Below are 27,916 nucleotides of genomic sequence, written 5' to 3' on the forward strand. Positions count from 1 at the left end.
TTATGGTACTCTTTTAGCTCTTCACTAAGAGAACAGTTTAGGATTTTTGTAGTTTGACATGGGTGTTTGTATTTTCTTTTTTTTTTTTTTTTTAATATATGCGATGTACAGATATAGACCGTAATTAACCAAATACCCATAAGTGGATGACTGATAGATATTAGTATCTTAGAATAACTTGATTAGTCTTTAGTGTGTTATATTTACTTAGTTAAAAAGTCATTCTCCAATCTTCTTTTTCCCTGTTTTTTCCCATTTTCAGGCTGTTCTGGAAACTATTAGAAATCTAATGAACACAGATTGTGTGGTTCCTGACTGGCTACATGACATCATTCTTGGATATGGAGACCCAAGTAGTGCACACTATTCAAAAATGCCAAATCAGATTGCATCTCTAGATTTTAATGACACCTTCCTGTCTATTGATCACTTAAAAGCTAGCTTTCCTGGGTACAATATTAAAGTGACTGTTGACAATCCGGAACTACAAGTGCCTCCCTTCAGGTGATCTCAAGATTTCAAATACTCGTGGTCTGTTATTCTTGATGCAGTGCATTGTCAGATGGAGTTGAGTTCATTGGTTGAAGGGAGGTGCTCTTTCTTTTAGGAAAATATATTCATATGTTAATATCGAGAATTACTTGTATAGCAGTATACATATAGTTAGTATATACTATGATATATATGGTACAGCATTGCTTGTAAATTACACTATTGCATTTATGGGGAAAGGAACAGTGTAAAATAGAATAAAGGCATGTAGTATTCACTCCTCTATTGGTATCCGGTCTCTCCAAGTTCAACCTAGTAGTTTTTAAGTTAAATTATTTTTAGGTCACATTAAAGCAAAAAACAGTACAGCAGTTTCATAATCCATAAAAGTTTGAGCTTGTGGAAATACTGTTCAGTAAAAACAAATAATCAGGTTTGATGTGCTAGTATGCTTGCTTTATTTTAGGAATTATTTCTGAAAGAAGATGCCTACCTTTCTGAACACTAAATGAGGTTTACATATTTTGTTTCAGTGGTGTCGTTGTCCAGCCCAAAACATTAGTGATTAATTTTTGGTTTTGAAAGTGATGTTCTTCATTGTTGGCTTCTTTATACTTGTGCAACTGAATTTCTCAGTGTATGTAGCTTTTTCAGCTTTTTTTCAAACATTGCATGTAGAGTACATGTGGAGAAGGCCATAACAGTATGTCATTTCTATGACAGTAGTTTGAAGAAGTTGCATATACATACCACATGCAATTTCCTGTGGTGAACTATTGTTAACTTTCACATTTTTTTTCTATATGAAGAGGTATTGCTGTATTTGTCTTATAAAGAGACTAAAACATTATTGATGCTATAAATGTCTCCTTTATTGTATCATGATGATTGGATTGTTACTGGAATTCCTCCTCTGTAATTTGTTGCTGAATTAAAGTATAGATGCTTGACAACATTTACTATAAAAGTAAAGCTGAAGTGGGAGGATGAAAGTCCTTGCATTTAAACTGTTTAGAACATTGACACATTTTAAGGTGTCCATCAGTTCTAGAACAAAATCAGGTTATTACAGCTGACCAGACAGTGCCAGTGGCTTTCTGTTCTATCTTGACTCCTGTCCCTTCCAGTTTTGTTTTTGAACTCTTTGCTATCAGCATTCTTTCACTTGTCTTAAAGCACTGCTCCTGTCTTTTCAAGCTATGTAAAGTACACTTTTGATGTACTTTTGATGTACTTGTCAAATATACTCTCCTGGTCTGCTTAAGAGTCCTTTCTCTTGTCCTCATCTATACTTTGTCTGAATCTATATTATGATTGTTTAGCTCAACAGTGACAAAAGAAATCTTTCTGTATGAACTTGTAAGACAGTCTGGTGCATGTTTTGAAGCTTAGATTTGAATTATATGTTACAGGATAACTTTCCCAATAACAGGAGGTAAAGGAAAGAAAAGAAAAGAGGATGGGAATGAAGAAAAATCTGAAGAAGTGAAAACATTGATTGTAGAGCCTCACATCATTCCAAACAGGGGACCATATCCATATAATCAACCAAAACGGTAATAGATGTATGTGAATTTGGTTAAAAGTGCTAGCAGTTCATTTTCATAACTAAACATACTTTTTTTAAAAAAAAAATGTAATTGTGATTTCATTACCAAAAGAGTTGAATATAGGAGTATTTCATTGGTGTTTTTATCATCTCTATTTAAAAAAAAAAAAAAAAAAAAAAAGTATTATGAGAAATACTGGCATGCACTTAAAGCATGCAGAGTAGAGACAGCCTTAGTAAAACTCTTCTTGCTTGTGGTAGTCCTGGAAGTGAATTTTTGACAGGCCTGTGTCAGATTCCTTACTGAAGGGAGAAAAAAGTAGTTCAGTTTTCTCTATATCCAGGTAATCTAATAATGTCATTCAACTTGGTATTTCAACACGTCACTGTATTATTCAAGAATTAAAAAGGAGAAATATAGCTAAATAATTTTACAGTACTTTCAGTAGATAGTAACTAAAGACTTTGGTTTAGCTGGGTGATTTTGTAGTGATTTGGCCAATATAATTTAGTGTCTTGTTTAGAGGCGTGAAGTTCTGGAGAAATGTGTAGCCAATTAAGTTAAAGCAGATTTGTTTTTAAAGTATTACTGAAACTGTTGGCAAAACCTGTGGGTTTTTTTGATCTTTTATCTTGCTTTGTTACAGCAATACTATTCAATTTACCCATACCCAGATTGAAGCTATACGTGCAGGAATGCAACCTGGACTAACTATGGTAAGAATATTTTAAACTGCTCTTGTTTGTTTGATTCTAGCTTCTAGGTACATTAAATGAAACACCCATAATGCCTTTTTCTGTAGCCTTTGTGAGAGTTCTTACTTATTAATAACTTAGAACAAGAGAAAATAATATATAAATATTTCATATTTGATCTCTGTATTTGGCTGAATCTGCTCTTAATGACTGAAGACTTTACTCAACAACTGAATTTTTTTTTTTCATTGGTTGGATTGATAATTTTAGACTTCCAGCTTTTGTCATGTCTGCCATTTTTAAACCACTTTAAATTACTTAGATCAAAATAAAACTGATACAGCTTCGTTAAATGAAAGTTATTGAGTTATCCCTATGGAGTTTTTTTTTCTACTGTCCTGTGAAATTTAATGTACTATCCTTTATATCCTGCTGACTTATAGATATAAGGAGCTGTTTTTAAAAAAAAAAAATAAAAATAAAAAAAAAATAAAGAAAAATCAGTGTTGCAGATTTGTTGGGAAAGTAATTTTTGATCAGTGAAATTCTGCAGCGGTCTCCAAGGCTTACCTGACTACAAGTGCCTGTATTCCAGTGAAGTACAGATTATCCTGGCAGTGATTTCTCAGTGGAGTACTCATGTGACTTCTCTGCTCAATGCCGTTAATCTCTTCTTGGACTACATTGGCATTAATGCTAGTTCTTAGGGGTTTTTTTATTTGTTTGTTTGTTTTGTAGTAGTAGTAGTAGTAGTAGTAGTAGTAGTATTCATTTGTATATATTTTTCCTCCTCCATATTCTCATGTTTTTACCACTCTCTAGACACTGCATAGCTAGCACAAAAAATGCAGCTCAAAGGAAAAACCAAATTTCAGTAGAATTGTTGTACGCCTTTTGTCACTGCCTGACTAGATGTGCTGAAACTAGTGTTGTCTTGAACTGTACATAAAAGTTCCTGAGTTCACAGTGTTTTTGAGTGTGGTATGTTCTCTATTACAGCACAGCAGAACTATCTGTTTCCTGATAGGGTACTGATTTTAGGTTTATTCATAAATAAAAAGTCTCTTTTTTGAATGCTGTAAAAATGCCACAGTGATAAATTTTAAATTTGATTTTTTTAACAGTGTTACAGGGTGGGGTGTTTTTTTTTGAGTATTTGTTTAAGAATGCACAAGAATGAATAGGAGTGTTTTAATAGTTCTATTTCATTATTGTACTGTCAACAGAAAGAAGACAGAAGTTACAGTCTTTACTACCATTATTGACTAATTAACACAAAATACCAGGACCAAGGGGAAGATTAAATTTCCATCACCTAGTGTCTTTTTTGATTGTATTTTAAATAGCATTGCATACTGTTTATTATTCTCACTTAGTATTAGTTGACTATAAATGACTTTCTAATGCAACTGTATAATGCATCATAATCTATCATGTGTCATGTTTGAGGGGGTTTTGAAATGATAATGTATTACACCTAATAGTGTATCACCTAGCATAAATCTTTGAGAAGATGGTTTTTAGAGAATTCTAAGTTTACAGCTAAAAAATCATTTGTTAATTTCTTTCAAAAGGAGTCACAGGGCGGAGTCTGGTGGTCTAAAGGGGAAAAACAATGACAAAGCCATTTTTGTTTCTATAAGTGTTTTGGTTTTTCTTTTTTTGTTTAAAACATCTGTGATATTTTGTGAAGAGTAGAAGCAGGCAACAGTTAAACAGTATAAACCTGTGCTTTATTTTTTCTTTCTGTCACTTGTTTCTGTCAGATATGATTGAGAAATACAATCCTACTTGTTTTAAAGTCTAACAATTAATGAGATGCTCTGTCTGAATAAAACAAGCATGATTTTTTTTGCAGTTTATAAATTTTATGTATACATGTGTGACATCTGCTATTCTTTCTTCTACTGAAAAAAAAAATATTTTGAAGTAGTTTATAATACCTAAAATGTCTTATGTATAAAATTTCTTAAAGTTGATAGTCTAATTGAGCCTATGAAAACATTAATTAATGGTATTGTATCATTAGTTATAAATTGTTCTGAGTAAGTGAAAAGAGTGAAGTCTGTTTTCTATTCTTTCCCTTACCTTATTATTTTTTAGTTATGTTTTCCTGTTTCCTGTATGTGTAGCCTGTCTTGAGGCCGAATTGTTTTTTGTTTTTTTTTCTCTTAGGAGGTCTTGTGAGCTTGCTCTGTTCTTCCTGGCAGGCTAAATTTCTGTCCTGTGGAATACTGTGTTAAATTGAGTGGGTTTTTTGTATTTCACTTCTTTATTTTTTTTGTTTTGTTTTTAGGTAGTAGGTCCACCTGGTACAGGGAAAACTGACGTTGCAGTCCAGATAATATCCAATCTCTATCATAATTTCCCAGAACAACGAACTCTTATAGTTACCCACTCTAATCAGGTAAGGTGATAGTAATGCATGAAATTTTCCCGTGGTTAAAATCAAGAAGAGCAGCATATGTTGAGATCAGTAGGTTTGAAGCCTCAGTTGTCTCTTAGAAGTGTAAACTTATGATGACTTGTGAGCAGTTTTGCGAATTCTAAAATGGTAGATGAAATTTTTGAATTTCAGGTAACTCTAAGATATTTAGCAGAGATTTTCAGGGTATTTAACTGTTTAAGAGATTTGAAATCAGGAAGTGTTTTTCAAGAGGAAAAAAGCTTATGCAGAGTTTTACAGTCACAAACATATGCATGCTAGAATTGACTTTAGATAACGAGTTGCATTTTAGTACCATACTTTAATGTGTTTGCATGATTTCCAGTTGAAATAAACATGAGCAGGCTCCACTTGTACTTCATTCTTAGTTTCATACTTTGATAACCCTGTACTTAAAACTTGGTACAGTTAATACTAAGCTTTAGAGAGCTGAAGAGTTTAAGGCAGCAGTCATAGCTCACCCTGAAGTTTAGCAAAATTCATTTATCTGTATGGAATAGTCATGGTTCCTGCCAATCAGTACCAGATTGCACTCTAATTCTAATTTATAGTAAAAATTAAATGACAAAATTAGTTCAAAGTAATCTAAAAAAAAAAAAAAAAAAAAACAACAACCAAAAAAAACCAACCCAACCCTATGTTTGCAAAATGTAATTCTTTAAGAAAATATTGTAAACTGATCGCTTTATCAACTAGTGGTTTTTTTCTTTTTTAACTAAGTGATTTAATCAGAATAATAAATGAAAATCTGTGAAGCATATGAAGAGGAGTTTTAGTAGACTGATGTCTCTTGCCAGTGTCAAGATTAACACAATCAAACTTAAGCATAAACTTCATGTTTTCTTTGGCTTTCATTGTACCATAATATACGTTATTTCTTAGCTGGTTTATCAGTCATTCTCTGGTTTTCTCTACAACAGCTTCTAAAAACTACCTTTTCTCCTGTTCTTGTCAATCTTTAGGCCTTGAACCAGCTGTTTGAAAAAATCATGGCTCTAGACATTGATGAGCGCCACCTCCTGCGCCTGGGTCACGGAGAAGAGGAATTGGAGACAGAGAAAGATTTCAGCAGGTAAGAAAGAAGGTACTAAAGATAGTTTATGTAAGTATTATAGCTAAGGTGTGTGTTGTAAATGTGCAAGGAGCTGCTTGGCAAGTTTTTCATAGTATCGAATCCCAATAATGCAGTTTTGCTTTCAGAATAGAATTAAGTAATTTTGATTCTTATTCAGTAGCAGAAGTATTCCCTCGAGAATCCAAAGGCAGATCTGGCAGTTGCTTGTTCACAAATTCAGCTGCTTCAATGAGAGTAGCTTACGATGTTCTTGGCATGTATGTATTTTATAAAGTTAATCTGTTTTATGGGAAAAGTTTAATAAAGTTTTTGCAGTTAGAAATTTTTGTGCAAATATATCACCTCTACTTGTTCCTGAATATTATATGCACATAAAGTAGAAATAAAACTTTGTGCTTCCAGTTTTTCAGAATATTAAATAGTACTAAAATTACTTATTTTATTGGTAATATATTTTGAAGAATGCATCTGTAAGGCAAGCTATCAAGTGTGCATCAGTACAAAGAATTAAGAACCTGTTCTTGTAAATGCTTCTATGCTTTACGTTACATGCCAGTCCAATTGACGTCAGTGGGATTACAAGCATTCATAAATGCAAGCAGGAGATATAAGGGTCATGCAATGGAAATAACTGGATTGTCTAGTACTTGATTTTATAGCAATACCTAGACTTCCAAAAGATGCAGTAAAAATTTTATTTAGTCACGAGAAGTTAATCATGTACATGTTATTGAGATTCATTTAGCAAAAGAAATCCTCGGGATTTTTTTCAGATTTGATTGATTGAACATCTTTTTTTTTTCCAGAAATTTGGTATCCAAAATCTTAGTGAAATGATATCATGGTAGATATGTATTTTAGTAAAATCTATGGTTTCCACTTTCCTGGAAGTGTAATGCTCACAATTAAATTTTCTATTATTATCTATTCTCATTTGCTTTCAGAGTAATTGTAGGCCTACAGGTCAGTACTGCAAATTTCTGTGGGTTCTGGCAGTTTGAGAAGGAGAGTTGTGGTGAGGAATGTACTACAGGGAGAAGTTTATTTCCCATATACCTTTTGTTGTTTGTTTTCTTCTAATGTTGCTTCAGAGTGGTTGTTTTTTTTTCCTGTGTCAGGCTGCTCTAGAGAGCATGGTACTGCTTTAAGAATTTTGACTACTTGCAAGTTTCTTGTTCACTTTTTGCTCCCTCTGCAGACACAGAAATATTGGGAGTTTTAACAACATAAGGTGGTGAGGAACTGTTTAAGCTGGTACTTAAGAATAAAGAAGATCTCAGCTAAAGAAAATACCTATATTAATGAATGAATGAAGCAGGGAGTTCTTATTAAATTATGAAAAACAATAGCACATCTGGAAGCATGGAAAAAAAACTGATTACAGTAACTTGTAATAATGATGGATTAGTTTTGCTGAAGGAAAAAAAGATCTAATAGTATAAGGCTTTTGACTGTCACAGTTCCTGAGAAAGTTGGTTTTTTGGTTGTGAACAATACTGCATTCAGTGTCTTTCTAAATTGAAATCACCAGTTTTAACTTTTTAAACTGTTGTAAATAAGACAGTAGAACTCACTGAGATCCCAGGGATTTCCTTTTATTTTTCTTATTACAACAGAATCACAGAATGGCCAGGGTTGGAAGGGACCTCAAGGATCATGAATCTCCAACCCCCCTGCCACATGCAGGGCCACCAACTTCCCCATTTAATACTAGACCAGGCTGCCCAGGGCCCCATCCAACCTGGCCTTGAATACCTCTAGGGATGGGGCATTCACAGCTTCTCTGGAGTGCCTGTTCCAGCACCTCACCACTCTCTCTGTAAAGAATTTCCCCCTGGCATCCAACCTAAATCTCCCCTCCCTCAACTTAAAACCATTTCCCCTTGTCCTGCAGTTATCAACCCTTTCAGATGGAGGACTCCCCTCCTGTTTGTAGACTCCCTTCAGGTATTGAAAGGCTGCAATGAGGTCACCCCGCAGCCTTCTTTTCTCCAGGCTGAACAAGCCCAGCTCCCTCAGCCTGTTTTCATAGGGGAGGTGCTCTAGTCCCCCGATCATTTTCGTGGCCCTCCTCTGGACCCTCTCCAACAGCTTGCTGTCCTTTTTTGTACTGCGGGCTCCACACTTAGATGCAGTATTCCAGATGGGGCCTCACAAGAGCAGAGTAGAGGGGGACAATTACCTCCCCGTCCCTGCTGGCCACCCCTCTTTTGATAGAGCCCAACAACAGTTTTTTAACAGCCAAACAACAGTTTTTAACATCTGGTATCTTACTAATAAAATGTGATGAGTGTGATACATTTTGTTGTTGTTGTTGTTGTTTGTTCTTGTGCTGCTTCTCTTAGGAGAAAAGTGCATAGATTAGGGAAAGGGATCTGTAAAGGGGAAAAAATGGGAATGAATTAGGTAAGAAAAAACAGATTGTATGGAGTAAGATGCCATGTCATCGGTAATACAAGGTTTTTCCTGAGCAGCATTGAGTAGAACGGTGTCCTCCTATGTATGGATGCAGACCTGTCTGTTATGGTAGGCTGAGCATTATTGCAAGGAACTTTGTATATTGCCAAAAGAAGTTAGACTTACACAAAAGCTTGGGTTATCAGTTTGGTTTCACTTGTGATTATCCATATATTCACACACGCAAGTTTTACAACATACAGCATACCACACCACCAGCATCCTCTGCTGATGTTGTAGTCTATTATAATAAAATAGGAAGCATTGCTTTTGGAGCAGCCTTCATAGTTGTGGTTTTGGGAGAAGTGTTTGTGATCTCTCTTTTTGATGCTTACATAAACCAGTTTGGAACTAAATAAGTCTGTATACAAAATAGGTAAAACCTTAATTCATTTTTGTAGGTATGGAAGAGTGAATTATGTTCTGGCTCGAAGACTTGAACTCCTGCGAGAAGTTGGGCGATTGCAAGAGAGCCTTGGTGTTCCAGGAGATGTTTCTTACACTTGTGAAACAGCTGGCCACTTTTTCTTATACCAAGTAAGGACTGAAATACTTTACAGAGACTGTATGACCTCAGTGAGTTATGAAACACACTATGAAAATTAGAGAATTTTTCAGAATCAGGTCTCAAAAAAACCCATTTTCTTTAGTGGTTCAAAATATAATATGTCTAAAGGCCTCTTTATTATTTATTTAGATTGCTATTGTTTTAATTTAATATTGTTTTAATTCCTGACTCAATTAAAAGACTAACACGCTTTATTACTACTGGCAAGATTTCAAACCTGGAGTTTTCCTTTCAATTATGAAAATCTGTGGAGTGCTTTGTATTTTGGACAAATATTACAGCTGCTACTTACTGCTCCTAAAGAAAGCTTTTGTGTTTGAAATCAGATGCATAGTCTACAGAACAATGATTTTTCTGTATATTGTTTACCCCTCATTTCTGTTTGATATAGACACAGAGTCATCTTAAGCAAGTAATGTGGCTTAGGCAGACTTGTAGAGTGGTACTTAGGAACAAATCTCCACACCATATATGTTGTGAGAGAAGTTACCTTGGTTAACAGTAGCATGGTTCCAATGGTTCCAAACATTAAAGGAGTTGGTGTGTACTAGGATAGAAGCACTGATCAAGTTCATCTTCTGTTTTAATTTCCTCCTGAAGGAATCCATTTTAGTATTTAAACAAAAGTATTTTAAGTAGAGTTAATTAGGAAAATATGAAGATGGAAGATAATGTGAGAGAAACAGCCTCATGGACACCAAGATCAGTGAATAAAGAGGGAAAGGAGAAGAGATTCCAGGTGCCAAAGCGGAAGTTCCTCTGGAGCTCTGGAGAAGAGGACCATGGTGAAGCAGTTTTTATCTTAACAACCTATGGAGGACTACAGTAGAGCAGATCTCCACACTGCACCCTGTGGAGAAGCACATTCTGCAGCAAGTGGATGTGTCTTCAGGGAAGCTGGAGCCTATAGAGAGTCTATGATGGAGTAGGCTCCTGGCAAGAAGTCTTTTTCTGAAGGACTGTACTCTGTGGGAAGGACGTATACTGGAACAGTTCTTTATGAGGAGTGTGGAGGAGGTAAACTAGCTGGGAATGAAAGAGTAAAGCCTCGAACATCCTACTTTGTGTTAAGATTAAGTGCTAGTTTAGACATGTGTTTTGTGGTTAAAAGTTATTTAAGAGAATTGATTTAATAAAAATAACCATTTTAACTTATGTATACAAGATGACACATATTCAATGACTTCATTATATAAAAACACATCTGTGTGATACTTTTGTTTGCCATAGGTAATGTCTCGTTGGGAAGAATATATCAGCAAAGTGAAAGTTAAAGGTGGAAAATTACCAGATGTTACAGATGTGTCCAGTTTCTTTCCCTTTCATAAGTATTTTGCAAATGCTCCTCAACCAATTTTCAGAGGCAGATCCTATGAAGAAGATATGGAGATTGCTGAAGGGTGTTTTAGACATCTAAAGAAAATCTTCACTCAGCTTGAGGTAAGACCTGTATCTGTTAAAGGTTAATAACTCTGGTAAATCCTAAAGAAACTTCACAGAGTTCTAAAATTCTTATTTGTCCTAAATCCTAGAAGTAGTATATACCTCTAGGCAACTTCTTTATCTTGAAAGGCATCCTGGTGAGCATTTCTCCCTTCAAGTAATTTAGACATACTTTGCAATAGGGACAAGAGTCTAATCTGTTTTATTTTGAGCTTAGGAAGCACCCATTTTATGTGCATTTTATAAGTTTGTATATAAATTTTCTCTCAATTCTGTTATTTTTTCTATCACAGGAATTCAGAGCATTTGAACTTCTCCGCAGTGGCCTGGATAGATCCAAATACCTGTTGGTGAAAGAGGCAAAAATTATTGCTATGACTTGTACCCATGCCGCTCTGAAACGACACGACCTGGTTGAATTAGGCTTCAAAGTAATTATATTTGTAATAGTAACACTAATCATGTTTTTTAGATTTTTGTTGTTGTTTATGATGTTGTCACTTCCTCTCCTTCCCCCTCCTAGGCCACCTTGTTCAGACCTTTCATCTGTCCTAGATCTAAGTGACTGGATTATTTTGAGTTGCGTGTTTTTACCAGTATGTTTCTAATAGTTATTTTTTGAAGAAAACTCTTACTAACAGAACCAGAAGTTAAAGATGGTAACATTTTAAGTTGCACATATTGAAATGCTTGAAAGTGCATACAAATTTAAAAAAAAAAAAAAAAAAAAAAAAAAAAGTTTTGTCATATTAGGTGAACTGCCATTATATGACTGGGTAATAAAAGAAAGGATGAACTGGGACAGACACTTTTGTTACAGCATTGCTTACTTTACAAAGGAGCAGTTTGAGAAGAGCTGTGTTACAGCGCTGGTTTTGCTCTGCACTGAGATTTTTACTGCAGATTTCTGACAAAAATTGACAGATGCCCTCATCTCTTTCAGTGTTTTTCTCCTATAATGCACTGGATCACAGAAGTGCAACTTTTCACTGCAAGTTGGTTTCACACCAAGTTGGTTTGCCTCACTGCAGAAAGCTTTTCCCTTGAGGATGAATTATGGCGTATGGAAAGAGTATAATGTAGTTCAGATGCAGGTTGTTTCTAGATCTGAGGACTGATTGGTATGGATAGGTTTGCTGTTGATGTAATAAGATTTCACCCCCTGAAACTGATTTTAGTCTATTGGCGTTTTGCTTATAGAGTAAAATCCTACTGTGTAACTGTCCTACTTAAGAAAAACAAACAAACTAACAGAACTTTTAATTCCCCAATTAAGCAACTGATGCTCCCTTTTGGTAGATTGAATAACAGTGTTAACTTGTATTATTTGACTGATGGACTTCTGTATACTTTTTCTTTCTCAGTATGACAACATCTTAATGGAAGAGTCTGCACAGATTCTGGAAATAGAAACCTTTATACCTCTTCTGTTACAGGTTAGACTTATATTATAAAACATGCTGCAAAAAAATGAAAATTGAAAGTCCATGTTCTTGAATAATATAGAATATTAAAAGGAAAGTATCTTGTGTGGAAGGTAACATAGAACTGGTATTTCCTGTTTTGCCAACACGAAGAACTTTCACGTTTTTCTTCATTAGTTGTGTATCCTGTGTTTTACCCTGAGTGTCTGTGACTGTCAGGGTTTCACTTTGAAAATGTGAAGAAATGTGAGTGAACTAGTACCTTGGTTTGTCATTCTTTTACTTTTATTCTTTGCCATTTCATAGCTGTTGTTAAATCTTTAATAATTTTATCAGTTTTTTAAATTGGCAGTTATTGTGAAATAACTGTTTTAACTGCTTCCCAAGAGCATAAGGCCTATATAATTGCTCTCTATCATCTCATCTGCCAGTTTTGTTTGGCCAGTTGTAGTTAAAACTGAGAGATTAAGTGGATGTCTGTTACCTACAGCTTTCAGGAATACTAGAGCCTGGTAGAAATTACGTATTTTAACTGATGTTACAACACTGCCGCAGGTGGGAGGGGAGGAATAGAAACTGGTTCTTTTTTGTCTACTTTTGACCCATAATTAAGCGACTTTTATCTGGCTGCATTGGTAAATGTCTAGCTTGGAATCATCTGTAGCTTGTATTTTTCAAACCTAGAATTGGTAGATAAAGTAATGTACATGTGATACAGTTGAATGAAAGTCTTATCCCCTATCTTTGTGATGGTAAGGGATTGTTGTAATAGAACAGCTAATGCTGCTACAGTTGCAGTTGAGTGTCCAGAGATGTGTGGATGCTTGTTTCCTGGAGACTTTCAAGGCAAGGCTGGATCAGGTTCTGGGCAACCTGACCTAGCTATGGACGTCCCTGTTTGTTGCAATGGAGTTGGAAAGGGACCTTTGTACAACTCTGGGTATTCTTTGATTAATAAGTATCTTTTCCTAAAAGCATTTACTCTGATTGTTCCAAACTCATTGTGTTTAGTTAGCCTATCTTTGAATTTGTTGTGCCTCAGGTGAAGATTGCTGGTCCAGTTCTGGGATTGCTTTTAGTGACCTCAGCTTGAGATGCATCACTTCCTTCTTTTAAGAGCTGTAGGCCTTCAGGAAAAAGAAAGCTGTGCTTCTTGCACATCTGTGGCTTAAATGACTTTCAAGTTTTAAATCAGCTTTCTAGTATTTTCTGTATCTCAAATTGTCATGAAATAAAATTTCACCATTGGAAGTAAAGTGTGGATTCTCTCCGGAGCTGTTTAGCTGCTAAGCAGAAAATAATAGGTGGGAAATTAGTGAAACTAAGAGCCTATGTTGTTCATTTGATTCTTACTCTAGTGGATTCTGAAAAATACAGAGTCTGTGTTTGCTCATTTTCTAAAAATGACTTTCCTTTCTGGAAGTTTTGTTTGAAGGTGGTGGTTTTCATTGAAAAGGAACAATCTAAATTCTTCTAGAAAGCCATATCCAAAGAATTTTAACAGAATCTCCATGAAAGATTTCTATATTTTAATTACAGCTCATAATTTTTCACATAGCTCCTTAACAATAGAGTATCAAATACAGTTAGAAAGAGTTAATTATACGCCTAGTGCACAAGACAATGTACGTGTCCAAGAATCATGCTGCTGGTAAAGCCCATGCTTTCCCAGCTCAGTTGATATCTTCAGTTTGGGAAACATCAGTGTTGCATTTTATCACCTTTTTGTTGTGGTAAAGGCTACCACGTTTTGATAACTCAGAGCAAATAGGCAACTAATTAATTAACGCATAGATTTTAAATGGCCTGAACTCTGAGCAGGATCATAGATTTCTGTTATTTTGGGAGTGTCTGGAGAGAAAACAAATTCAATGAGGCTTCTTGCAAATACAAGGAGATTTTTTTTTTTTTTTTTTTTTTTGCTTAGGTGCTTCTAACTGCCTGAAGGGAATATAGGCATAAGTTATAGTTTAGGTGACTTCTAATGGAATCTGGTCTTTAGATATTTAGGCTACTTAAATCTGTCTGAAGACCAGTGTAACAGTTACTCTAGGATGTTGTTTTTGCCTTTTCTCAGTCCTGAATTGAATGCTGCTAAGGTGCTGTGTAACAAATTATTAAATCCTGCATGGCTCTTACTGTGGTTTTTGTAGATCATAGAATCATTAAGTGGCTTATGTTGGAAGGGACCTCAAGGATCATCAAGCTCTAACCCCCCTGCCACAGGCAGGGCAGCCAACCTCCATATCTAACACTAGACCAGGCTGGCCAAGGCCCCATCCAACTTGGCCTTGAACACCTCCAGGGATGGGGCACCCACAGCCTCCCATTCCAGCACCTCACTTACCTTTGGTAAAGAACTTCCCCCTGATATCCAGCCTAAATCTTTCCTCCTTCAGCTTTAGAACTTTTTCTTCTTGTCCTGCCATTATCTACTCTTGTAATGAGTTGATTCTCCTCCTGTTTGTAGGCTTGCTTTAGGTACTGGAATGCTGCAATGAGATCACCTTGTAGCCTTCTCTTCTGTAGCTGAGAAGCTCCTTCAGGCTGTCTTTGTAAGAAGGGTGCTCCAGGCCTCTAATCATCTTTGTAGCCCTAATCTGAACCCTCTTCCCTGTGTTGGGGCCTCAAAACTGGTTACAGTACTACAGATGGGGCCTTACAAGGGCAGAGAGGGGATATCACCTTCCTGACCCAGCTGGCCATCCCTTTTCTGATGCAGACTGGAATATAGTTGGCTTTCTGGGCTGCAGTCACATGCTGCTGGCTCATGTTAAGTTTTTTATCTACCAGGACCACTAATTGCATCTCAGCAAATGCAACCAAAGTGCGCTTGCTTTGTTGAACCTTGTTAGGTTCACATGGGCCCAGCTTTCAAGTTTATCAAGGTCTCTCTAGATGACATCCCTTCCTTCTGCTGTATCTGCTGCACCACTCAGATTGATGTCTCGTGTTCTTTGTCACTGATAAACATGTTAAAGAGTACTAGTCCCAGAACAGGCCCCTGTGGGGGACAGTATTCATGAGTGACGTCCACCTGGACATAAAACCATTGACCATACCCCTCTGGCTGTGTCCTTATAACCAATTCCTTATCCGCTTAATAGTCCACCCTTCAAATCCGTATCTCTCCAGTCTTCATCCAGAGATGAAAATGTGGTGGGGGACCATGTCAATGGCCTTGCAGAAGTCCAAGTAGGTGTCATCAGTTGCATTCGTTTTGTCCATCAATGCCATCACTCCATCATAGAAGGACACAAAATTATTTGGAGAGCTCTTTGCTCTCTGAGCTTGAAACTACTGATAAGAGCAAATTATTCCTGTTACTTGAACTTCTCCAAACCAGTAACTTTTTTTTCTTTTTCTCAAAAAAAAAAAATAAAAATGTTTCTATCAGCAATTGAAAATAATTTTCATCCTTTTACTTTCTTACTAGGGTATCTTTTGTCGTGATGAGGTGGACAGAGTTCAGTTTTCCTTTCTTGCACCCTCGTTAGAGAGGGCTTCAGAGCTCTTCAAGTGTCAAGAACTTCAGGCTCTCTCAAGTAGTTCTCCTGTGGGAAAGTATTAGATATGAACTGTAGAGCTGGCAGGCAGAAATCTTCAGGATTCTAATTCTTGGGTAGTGCTTCCCACATGCCTGTTTATTTTATGTTTATCGGTTAAAATGATCCTTCATTCATTCTATCAGTACGTAATACAGGCGTGCAAAGGACCAAGAATAACTGGGAAAGATATATTTAACATATTGAAGAGTTTTCAGAAGATAGAGGATTCCATAGGTAAATTGGAGAAACGTGCAAACTCAAAAACACTTGAAAAGTAGGAAATAGAAACTGGAAAGAATGTAGTAGTTGTCTTTAAACAGTTTCAACTCAGTGTAGTTTAAGAGCAAATGCTGAAATAGCCTTTGCCCTATGAGACAACCATTTGACTGTTCATGTGTTTTAATTGAATGCCTTGATTATATTGTAGTACTTACAGTTGTTTTAATTGATTTTAGAACCCTCAGGATGGATTCAGTCGTTTGAAGCGGTGGATTATGATTGGTGACCATCACCAGTTGCCACCAGTCATTAAGAACATGGCTTTTCAAAAATACTCCAACATGGAGCAGTCCCTCTTCACACGGTTTGTTCGTGTTGGAGTGCCAACTGTTGATTTGGATGCACAAGGAAGAGCAAGAGCAAGGTGAGTGAAATAAAACTGCATTGTCTGTCTAGTGCCAGGTTAAGAATTGGAAAAGCAAACTTACAGTATTGGAAACTTTGGGTTGTTAAGACAGGAGTCTATGCAAAGTGAAGATTTAGCTGTTTTGTGCCATTGATTTCAGCTTAGACTAGGAGGCAAGTTAACACAAACAAAGTTTGTGGTAGCTGCATCATTTGAAGAACGCTGCCGAAATCCTTTCTGAAAGCTTTACAATTAAAATGTTCGTGTCTTTGTTCTCAATTTGAAAAATGGAGTATACTGTGGTTCTTTCAGCAGTTTTTTGAGTTTTCTACGAACTAGACAAAAATCAAAAACTAAAATAGTAATAGCAATAATAATAAAATGTTGAGTGTTGAGTTCAAAAACCCATGTTAACTGCTTGTGTGTTTTTCGGGCAGTTTATGTAACCTCTACAACTGGCGTTATAAAAATCTGGGTAATCTACCTCACGTGCAGCTTATGCCAGAGTTCAGAACAGCCAATGCTGGGTTTTTATACGACTTCCAACTTATAAATGTAGAAGACTTCAATGGTGTGGGAGAGTCTGAACCCAATCCTTATTTCTATCAGGTAAGAGAAATACTGAATGTATATTTTATCTAGATATGTTTTTTTGAATCTGCAATGAATCAAAATTCTGTAAGCTGATAGTTATGTTCTCAGATTTTTGGTTCTGTATATACATGATTTTTTTTTTCTCCTTGTAATCAATTTGAATGTTGAAAAGGATGATAATTTGTTATGCCCTTTTGCTCCAAGTGAATGATTCTTCTTGCTATCTCCATTTGCTCAAAGTCATTGGGGGAGAGAGATTTGGTATGTAATTAATTATGAAACATTTTGACCTATGGCAAAGATGTTTAGTTCTGCTGTATTGTCATAACAGTGAAATAAATGGTAGAATTCTACTGTATAGAATATCAAGGTTTGCTCTGTGGTGCATACTTGAGTTTGAGGAGTCAGTGTTTTGATTTAATCTGTATATAAGAATGCAGAAAACTGCATTCATAAAATAATGAAACCTTCCAACAGCCAGAAGAATGATCTGGGACTATTATTTTAATTGTAGAGAGAAGAAGAAGAAAAAAAAAAAAAAAAAAAAAAAAAGAGTTGAAAGAAGTTTTAATTATTTTAGTTCAATTCTTGCTATTAGCATACTGGAGAGTGATTAATTGCAACTTTTTTTTTTTTTGAGCCTTATTGAATTAGCGCTAAGCAAGTGCTCATTTCTCATTTCTCTGTTTTTAAATCCTTCAATTTTAATCTCTATTCTGTCAATTTTTAATACTTAACAAATTATGGTTCCACAGTTTTACATAAGAGATGAGGTTTTGTGTGTATTGGCACTTGTTGAGTTCTGTAATGCTGTAATAAGATGACATTCCTTTGGGCAGACAGCTCTAGGTATAGAAATACATTCAGGTGTGAATATTTCAGACACTGAAAATTTTAAATTTTGCAAACAAATATTATTATATTTTATGGCTAATGAATATTTAGATTTTAACAAGTAAAACAGTACTTCTTGTAGATACTAGAAAGCATCAGTGAATGCCTATCAAACTTACAAGTAAATAACTTTCTTTTTCTCTTTCCTTTCAGAATCTTGGTGAAGCAGAATATGTTGTGGCACTTTTCATGTATATGTGCCTGCTTGGTTATCCTGCAGACAGGATAAGTATCCTGACAACGTACAACGGACAGAAACATCTGATCCGAGATGTCATTAACCAGCGTTGTGGAAATAATCCATTGATTGGACGGCCAAACAAGGTGACTTAAAAAATATATTGGGCATTGAAGTGGTTCTGTTTTTTCATGATTATCATATTATAGAAGTGATTAAATACATTCCCTACTTTTTATGCAAGTATTCATTGACTAATGTATACGTATAGCATGTATTTATCAACATACATTCTATTTCACAGAGTCATATCATCTTGTTTGCGTGTTTGAAACTAGTCGTACAAAGAAACTGTGAAATCAGTCAAGTTTGATATGTCATGGACTATATGAGACAGAAAAATTCTTTTCTTTGTCATATATTTTGTCCTCCTTTTAAAAAATAAATATATTCACCTAGAGTGGATATGGTTTGGATTTGGTAAAATGCATAATGAAGAATATTATAAAACATACAGAAATGTATTTACATAAGTCTGGTGTCTACAGGTTAAAATATGGTGTTACAGAATTTGATCGTTTTCCACAAACTTTTGGTATTATCTTGCCAGAGTTATGTCTGAATTAAGTAAAAATAAGAAGTGGTACGTAGAGTCCCAGCTTCTCCCAGGAAGAGTAGGTTGATTTTTTTTTTTTTTTTTTTTTTTTTTTTTTTTTTTTTAGTTAAAGGTGAATTAAATCAGAATCAAATATTTTCGTCTGTCTTCCCATTTACTACAATCTGAATCAGAAGTTTGTGCTAAAATTTTGATGTCAGGCTGTAGTTAAAATGGCAAAGATTTAACCTATGGTGGTTTTTGTTTTGTTTTTTGTTCTCTAGGTAACAACTGTGGACAGATTTCAAGGTCAACAAAATGATTATATTCTCCTTTCGTTAGTGCGTACCAAAGCTGTAGGCCACCTTAGGTATGTAGAAAAGAACTCTTGCATAGCTGCTAAAGTGTACGTTTTCCACATCAGAAAGATGTTTGATATGTTGCACAAAGTTTCAACTCTTTCAGTACATAGCGGAACTGAAGTTTAATGCTGTGCATTGGAGGAAGTTTAAACCTGGTTTATTTTTACAACACTCTGCTTCTCTCTTCGCAACCACTTTATCCTTTACTCTATATTACTATACTATATTTTACATACTATACTAGTACTCTATAAGAAGTTTATGTTATTGCAGGTAGTCTTGAATAGAAGGTAATTGAATAGGTAGTCTTGGATAGTTACTCCTGAATTTGAATTTCAATTTAGTAGATTAAGAGGAATGTAATTAATGCTTGTTGAATAAATGCAGGCTTAAACTTTCTATAAATGAACTTTTCTATAAGTGAGCTTTATTTGTTTTGTATCAGAAGTGTTTGGACACTTTGTAAGTTGTGTTATTTGTAGTCTAAAATGTTTGCACTTCAGCTTTGGAGTAAGGTAGAGTAAGACTTGTCTATTTAGGAGTAGTAAGGTGATATCAGAACCTATGTTTTCTTATTCAGGGATACAGAAAGGCTATTGTGATTTGTTCCCAATGTAAAATATAACTGTTTTTCTGGGCTTCAGAGATAAAGGGTAATTTTAATATAATTAACAATATAGTAAGCCTTTTTATATGAAGGTTCTAGGATTTTAGTAGTTATTGTAGCAGTATGTAGAAGAAAAATTTAAGACAAGAGTGTTTAAGATTACTTCATGTTTTCTTAAAAGAAGCATGCTGAAGTCTTAATTCATGTTTTATTGAAACAATGGAATCGGTGAAAAAGTGTATGATTAATTTGGCTGTTTTGTTTTTAATTTTTTCTTTCTTTTTTCTTTTTTCTTTAAGAGATGTCCGACGACTAGTCGTTGCCATGTCAAGAGCCAGGCTTGGGCTTTATATCTTTGCTAGAGTATCGCTCTTTCAGAACTGTTTTGAGCTAACTCCAGCTTTCAGCCAACTCACAGCTAGACCACTTCACCTCCATATAATTCCCACAGAATGTTTTCCAGCAGCAAGACAGGTAGGAATGACTGCTATGAATGTCAGTGGTGTGCTTTTTGCCTGTCTTTTTTGAGTGGGGCTACAAGACATGGAACTGCAGTGTCTTTGCTTTTAAACCACTGCTTCTTGGATAATTATATCCCTAGAGTTGACTTAGATCGTTTTACACTAGCTGCTTTTAACTGATTTTTCAACAAAACTAATTTACCACTGTAACTGGTCAGTTTTGTCTACTTATTTGTAAGTTCTGCCTGTGAAAGTGATGCTGTATTTTTATTTCAGGATAAATAAGTAAGGTTTTGCAGTGTGTTATGTGTTTTTTCTTATTATAGAACAAAATGTCATTTCTTAAAAAGAAAGTACAAAGCTAGTTTCTTTTTATTAAAGGTTAAATAGCATTCAGCTGAGCAATTCAGTATAACAGAAGTGTTGCTGAACTAGATGCCTAAGTAAAAAAAATTTAATACTGCACTAGATCTTTAGCACTTAATCATAAGACTCGCAATGAATAGGATGCTAAACAAACAAGAAATGGACGGAGCATACCTGCTTTGCTACCTGGAGTTTGGGAGAGGGGTACTTGCATGAATCCAAAACTCCATTAGAAATCTTTACCTGGTCTAAAGTGCTGTTAACAAGTTTGGAAGAAAGCCCTTTGTTTGAAACTGCTGCATTCTACAGCAAAGAACAGTGTGAGTGTAGGCAAGGAGAAGCTGAGCTTTGGTAGTCATTGACACTAATCTGAGCTGAAACTAGTTAAGTTTTAGTTAAATCATCCTTGAATCCAAAATATACTTTACAGATTAAGTGTTGGAACCCAGCCTGTCCTTTTGAAATTGAATTTCTTCATTGGACTTCAGGATCATAAATAACAGTTGTCAAAAAGTGCAAGACCTGTATTTCTTGCCTTTAGAAAGAATTTAGAAAGAATTTTGCTAGCTCTTTCTTAGAAAGCATTTTTTAAAATTTCTTCAGTGTGTTTCCTAATACAGTAAAATAATTTTTTGAATAATGGTTGTGTTTGCTTGCTGAATTTCTACATTTTGTACTTCTTTAGAATGGGGAACCACCAACTCACCAAATACATGTTATCAAGAATATGCCTCAAATGGCTAACTTTGTTTACAACATGTATATGCACATGATACAGAGTACACGCCACTACCAACAGGTAAGGACCTTCTAACTATTCAAAGATATGCATACAAAATAAGCCTTATTTTGGTAACAGGAAGTGCTGTTGTGGTTTGAGACTGTTACTGTTACATTTAAAATTCAAGAAGGCTTTAAAGCTGAGAGGGAGAATATTGAAATCTCTAAAATCTTGCAGTAGCAAGTAACTCAGGATGCAATTTAAGACCCCCTAAATAGATGTTAAAAATGCTAGACGTGATTCTGTCTGGGTGCAAAAGTTCTTTGTTAATGCCAGGGAACTAGCTTGCCCAGTGTTTAATTGAAGTAAACTTGTGCGTTACATTTCAGTAAGTGCTGCCTGGTGGAATAGTATTTTGTAATAGATACTTTCTTGACATGGCTGCAGCCTGCAGAGTTTTAGAGTTTCCTTGCCTTCAAACCATTTTAATCAAGTTAGCTCACTGCATTATTCAGTCTGGTTAGCAGCTGTAGTACTTGTGTGTGCAAGTCTGGAAGAATATTTTTTTTCAGCACTGGTTTAGCACGTCACTTAATAGTACAGTGTAAGAGGTAGTGGTAGATGACTTTCTCACTTTTTATACTTAACTGTATCACTGCTTAATCCCTGGAGCAGAATTCAAAACCCATTATGGATCTTGAGTCCTTATTGTGTATGTAAGCAGAGCTTTAGAACAGTTTAAGTAGTATATAGAGATCTGCTTTTAGTCAGTGTATTTGGATCTGCAGATGGCTAGAGATAGTTGACAGTTAGCATAACCAGAGAGATCTTTAATGCTATTCCTGAACTGGAACACCTTCCATTTAATGTCTGGGTATATCATGTTACTTATAATGTACTCTTACTTAGTATTTATTCCCTTGTTGGTTTTTACTCTTCTGAAGAATTTCTCAAGGCGGAAAATACTGATGTAAAAGTAATGCCATCTGATTGTGCAGAGAGCATCAGCATGATTCCACTTGTCTGAGAGATCTAGTTTCTGTTCTCTAATGCAAGGTTTATTTGACTCCTTAACTGAATGTGCACCTGAACCTTCGGCTTATAAACAGCTGTTCTTTTTAGCATCCTAGTCTTATGTTGCTAGCTAAAATTAGTTTAAAAAAAGAAACAAAAGAAAAAAAACTGGTTCCCTGCTGTGGCAATGAATCATACTACTGCAGCAGAAGGCAAAAAATGAAGTTTTCCTTCTCCTTTCTGATATTTTTACATCATTGTATTTTTTTTTCCATTGGTCTTAACAGTAGTCACAAAGCACAGCATGAATCTAGCTGCATTACAGAAAATCTGAGTTAATCTCATACTTTGAGGTTATATATATATATATATATATATATATATATATATATATACACACCTATATATGAGGTGTATATATATGTAAGAGGTGGTGGTAGATGACTTTCTCACTTTTTATACTTTTCTATACTTTATATATATATTTGTTGTTTCAAAATCAGAGCTCTTTTAATTATTCTTTTTTTCCATGAGTAAATGGATTATGGAGATTAGTGTGATAACTTCAAAGTCTGTGAAAAAAATGCTTTTCTTTGCTGGTAGTCACAATTTTTGCATAGATTGGCCCAATGCTTGTCAGAAACTTGTAATATTAATGTCATCTAATTGAAGATAAGACTTTACTGTAATTAAACACTTAATTTGTCAAGTGAAACCAAGTTGCCTTTAAGCAAAATGTAACTAAACAACCATCCTTGCAGATTTATCAAGCTTCTATTTCATTAAAATATTTTAAGGAAATATCTGTCATGTCATTAGATGATGTCTGGCAGAAGTATAAGCATTTCTATACAGTCTGAGGTTGAATAGCTTCATCATAATCTTCTGCATACTGTATACTTGGTTGGGTTTTTTTTTTCCAGGTCTAAAGTAGTTGCCACTGCTATTTGTAATGCTTTCTGCTAGCAAACCAGGTTCTTGGTTGTGCACTTTGCACTAAAATACTTCTACAGAAGTATTATGTGAAAAATATCTAAGCATTACCTAATCTATTACTGGAGTTCTCATTTTTCTACACTTAGAGCTGTGGGTGAAACTTGTATAAATACAGATAATGTACATATAAGACTTTATAAGATATTTCAAGGGGAAATTACTGGAATAAGTTATTAAAGACACTCATAAAAAAGATAAGTCCAGCTAATCTAGGAGTTTGTAATGGTAATAGGTGAGGTTATGGTAGAAATGAGCTTGTTGCTTCAGCAGCCCTGTAGTCCCATTACTTGAGTGGCTGTTCGGATAATGAAATGTGTTTGATATCCTTCAACTGAAAGTACTGTGTTTTAACACTTGCTTTTCAGGCAAAAAGAATAAGACTCGTGTGTGAGCCAAAATGGTTCATTTTATGTGTATAGGAGAAAAATGCCTACAAATGATTAAGTCTTCTAAATTTTAAGTTCTTAAACTTACCTGATGCAAAGCCCTAAATCTAAAGTGAACAAACAGCTTGAGCTAAAATAGAAATAAATGCCAGAATGATATATTTGTTGTAAAATCTGAAAACTTTTTTTTTTTTTTAATCATCCAGCGTTTATTACCCCCACCTGCCATGATTGAAGAGCCTGAAACTACTCAAACTCAAGAGTCTGAAGCAGAAGTTGAAGTGCAGGGTATTCAGGAAGATGCAGAAGAAAATAAGGTAGAAGAAGAAATGGTAAAGGAAGAATTGAAGGTGTCAGAAGTGGATGAACATCGAACAATGCCAGAACACCCTGGAAGAGACAGTGATAGTGAAGACAGTGAACCTGAGGATGAGAATGAAAAGTGATCCAAGTGATCTTTGTACTCTTACTTATTCTGGAAAACAAATGGGAAAATGCAGTTAGAAATATGATTGCTATTTTTACATTGACTTTTCTTAAATGATTCCATGTGTGATGTAACCTTGTTTCCTTGTTTTCACTGAATGCTTTCTGGGCAAAAAAGATAATTGGTAGTCATTTCACTGAGTTCTTGTCAGTATCAGTAATGTAATTTGCTTATTCAACTCAAATGATATACATAAGTTTTTTAGTAAAGATACTTTTACACAAATTTGGAATTTTTTTCTTATGCCTTTAATTCAGTTAATGAGTTAACTTTTAAGCTTCACTGATTACCTATATTTAGTATTGATCAGACACTGTAGTTTCTTTAATATTTTGCAGTGGAGAATTTTTTACACGGAACAGTGTTTATATACACTGAGATGATATTGTAGGTTTTGGCTCGAGTTTAGTAAGCTATTTAATTGCAAGTTTGAGAAATGGGAATTACCATGGCACTTTGAAATTTTGAAAGAGTTTTATTGAATTGGGAGTTTAACAAGCTCTCAGAATAAGGTACAGGTACTTGTAGCAACTGTTCCATTGTTGACTGCCACTGCTGTTGCTACTTGATTGTCCCGTACACAAGAAGTAAGGATGCAACTTCTAAACAGCATTATTTTTTTAAGTTAGAATCTTGAAATAAGATCTATTTCATTTTTAAGAGAGCAACAGGATAAAGTCCCATCAGGAAAGCAAATAAAAGTAATTCGGTGAAGGCAGGATTCACGAAACATGTAATATCAGTATTAGAGATGTAATGGGTGAGTATGTTTTCTGGAGTGATTTCTAAACATACATCTTTCATAAACTGATTAGTGAAAGCTTTTTCCCTAGCTTATTAAGAATATCTGTGAACTGCAAATTATCCAGTGGTTCAGGAAGGTTTATGAATTCCCAAATTTAATTTTCAAACAAAACAGGAACATCTTTCCTGACAAAGGGAAAATACTTAGTTTTCAAATGTTGCAGTTCTGAAGATTCCAGAAGAATTTCTTCACTAAATTGATCAGAAATGCATTAGCTTACAAGCTTTTATTACCATGTTTGAAGATCTTTATCTCAGAATTGCAGGGTTTGAAAGGGATCTCAAGATTGAGTGTAACTCCCCTGCTAAAGCAGATACCCTACAATAGGTTGCGCAGACCTAGAGGGATCTTGAATATTTTTTTTAACTTCTTATTCACACAAAAAAGAAAAACTACTCTTTTGACTGAAACTGTGTTATTTCATTACTTGTTCTGAGTGGAAGATGATGTAAATTCTTTGCCATTGGAGAACAAACAGCAATGTGTTTAATATTAGGATGGTAAGCTTTATGTGGTAACATTCATGTGTTCAAGCAGGGCAGAATAATACTGGGCCTTCAAGCAACATGCAACAAGCTCAGCTGATGTCTGTCATCTCTGTTTTCCAAACCATTTTTACAAATATTTGAGCCAGGCAATCATTTATTATACTTCAGAATTCTGGGGAAAAAAATTAGTAAAGGATTCTGGAGGGTTTTTTTTAAATCTAAAATGGATGGTTTAATTGACAGGGATTCCATCAATACTACAGGGAAAAAGCAACCAAATCTAGAAGAGACTGTAAAGATGTAGATTTGTATATGGCTTGCAGTGTAATCTTTCTGCTGGTGTATGAGCACACCTAGCCTGTTTAATACTGTGTTCCATGTGCAAGCCTATGTATCTGTTCCCTTCTGACTCATGGGATCCTCTTAGAGCAGCCAAGTTAGTCATCAAATGTGTTGCCCTAACATGGTGAGCGGTGTTGTAAAGGAGCTCTTTGCTGACTAGCATGAAAGCAGAAGCAACTAAATCAAAAGCAATTGCAAAAACATTACAGCTTTAATACATACTTTTCTGAAGGACCAAGCATTGCCTATACTAGAGATGGAAAGTTTTGCTGAGTTGACTTAAGCTGAGCAGGTCATTGCTGCTACTTTCCATGTACTGAACTTCACACTTTTCAGTGATGGAAAGCGTTTTCGAATGTGGGAAGTCGTGTTTACCATGTAGCAGTGGTTAGAAAGTTATTTGTACTTGTGGAATACAAGATTGGTAAAGTGATGTGGCTTTTTTTTATTTGTAGATGTTCTGCATTTAATTTTTGGTAAAGGATGAATTGTCTTTCACACTGAAATATGTTTAGTTTTGGTGTTTTATTGACTCTTCTTTACAAGAAAGAATTGGTGGGAGAAGTGAAACAGCCTAAAAAACCTACAAGTTTGTCAAGGGGGGAAAGACAATGCAAGCCAGAGGTCTTCACGAGCAGTTTACACTATGGTGACATCCATAAACTTCATTTAAAAAAAATAATAATATATATTTTTTTTCTCCTAGCCTGTTCAGAATTTGCATTAATTCCGCAGTATGTGTTGGATAAGGTTCTAACTTTTTCCAAAAGGTAAAAAAGCATCCTGCCACTTCACCTCCTGAGAAAGGGTCTTTGCTGTTTCATCAGACATAAAAGGATATCAGTCCTCAAGGAAGGTATCCTGATGAGGACTAGAAGTTAAGATTGCTGACAGAATGATTTTGCTGACGGAAGAGTCATTTTATTCTTTGAGATCAGACATTAAAAAAAAAAAAATAAAAAAATGCAGTTGATGTTGTTCACTTTACTGGATAAACAAGACATAAAATTCTATTGAAACAAGGATTAGATAACACTCGGAAAGTCATAGAGCAAGCTGACATAAGTAAATGTCTTAGCCAACAAATGAATCACGACCCACAGCAGTCAAGAATCTTTGAATGCCATTAAGACATATGGCAGTGTAGTTTCCTTTGCCAAACATGGTAGTCTGCCTTGCAGAATCAATCAATAGAAAAGGAGGAGTTCAGGGGAGTTTTAGAGGCTGTTTATGTGTTTCCTGTTACATGGCTTTTCTGTGTAGTTTTCTTAGAGTCTCAGGATTGATTGGTTAAGTACCTGACAAAAGAAAATCTCTGTGCTGTAGTACTAATGCATTTTAAAATAAAGCTATTAAAATTGTGAATTTAAAAATAACTTAAATGATTTCAACTCAGCATCCTCTGTTAAATCCATTTATTTGCCTAATTTTATGTAGATTCTGAAAAAGTACAATTCTCAGCTCTCAGAAATTAAATTCTTCCTTACTCATAGACGTATCTACACAATCATTACCTAAAATGGATGCAAGAGGAAGAATCAATACCTGTAATGCTACTTGTGCTCTCTGTAAGTAGTTGTTTCAGAAAACTAAATGCCAGTATTGGAATGAGAAAATGATCTTTTCCTCCCTCCCATAGTAGATAACAAGGGCAGATTATTTCTCCAGGCCTTGCTCTGGAAGGGCTTTAATCAGCTTAATCTAGCCCATATCAGAGGTCACGTAATATAGTGCTATTGAGAAAAACAGTTGCATTTAATTTAGCTTCCATCATGATTTTCATTCACCTTGAAAAAAGAAAAATGACAAGGATCTTTGAATCAAGTAATAACATCAATGTAATGCAGAGAAGCCCATTGCTTTACTGTTAATGTCTGGAAAAAAAAAAAAAGATAAAAGTAAATAAGAGTTACTTTAGCTATGAGTAAGAAACTTTCCAGAGTTCAGGCATTATCTCTTTGCTTGAAAAACAGTATCAGAACAAACAGAGTATGCTTCTGTATGCATGTATAATTAACTTTTAGGAAAATGTAGATGTAAGCAAAACGTTGAGCTGACTGTTGTCAATTATATAGTTCATCTGTAATGTCACTGAAGAAGTATATACATATACATAGATATATATATATAGAGAGAGAGAGATATATAGGCTATATATATAGCTACAGTGTATGTTTGCCTAATGAAACATTAGAATTTTGCCATTCCAGTGAATACCATAAAAGAATAAGCTAGTGATCCAAATAAGGGTCAGGAATATATCAGTCTTGGCTCTGTTTGTAAGAGATAAAAAGAAG

General features: G+C 35.1%; 1 protein-coding gene across 1 annotated transcript in view; it reads left to right on the forward strand.

Annotated features, from left to right (window-relative positions):
• Positions 1 to 26,992, forward strand: part of AQR (aquarius intron-binding spliceosomal factor) — a 49,226-nt gene extending 22,234 nt beyond the window's left edge. The window contains exons 20-35 of the mRNA XM_042863877.1: positions 263 to 504; positions 1,905 to 2,048; positions 2,689 to 2,758; positions 5,034 to 5,144; positions 6,146 to 6,255; positions 9,117 to 9,252; positions 10,514 to 10,723; positions 11,020 to 11,157; positions 12,091 to 12,162; positions 16,154 to 16,341; positions 16,761 to 16,932; positions 17,965 to 18,135; positions 18,869 to 18,954; positions 19,853 to 20,027; positions 21,066 to 21,179; positions 23,704 to 26,992. Of these exons, the coding sequence (XP_042719811.1) occupies positions 263 to 504; positions 1,905 to 2,048; positions 2,689 to 2,758; positions 5,034 to 5,144; positions 6,146 to 6,255; positions 9,117 to 9,252; positions 10,514 to 10,723; positions 11,020 to 11,157; positions 12,091 to 12,162; positions 16,154 to 16,341; positions 16,761 to 16,932; positions 17,965 to 18,135; positions 18,869 to 18,954; positions 19,853 to 20,027; positions 21,066 to 21,179; positions 23,704 to 23,943 (2,379 nt within the window). The 3' untranslated portion in view covers positions 23,944 to 26,992. The remainder of the gene's footprint in view (positions 1 to 262; positions 505 to 1,904; positions 2,049 to 2,688; positions 2,759 to 5,033; positions 5,145 to 6,145; positions 6,256 to 9,116; positions 9,253 to 10,513; positions 10,724 to 11,019; positions 11,158 to 12,090; positions 12,163 to 16,153; positions 16,342 to 16,760; positions 16,933 to 17,964; positions 18,136 to 18,868; positions 18,955 to 19,852; positions 20,028 to 21,065; positions 21,180 to 23,703) is intronic.
• Positions 26,993 to 27,916: the final 924 nt, after the last annotated feature.

The sequence above is a fragment of the Lagopus leucura genome, unplaced genomic scaffold (assembly GCF_019238085.1).
Source record: "Lagopus leucura isolate 7727_CA_CO unplaced genomic scaffold, USGS_WTPT01 Super-Scaffold_1, whole genome shotgun sequence".
In the NCBI taxonomy this organism is placed as follows: Eukaryota; Metazoa; Chordata; class Aves; order Galliformes; family Phasianidae; genus Lagopus; species Lagopus leucura.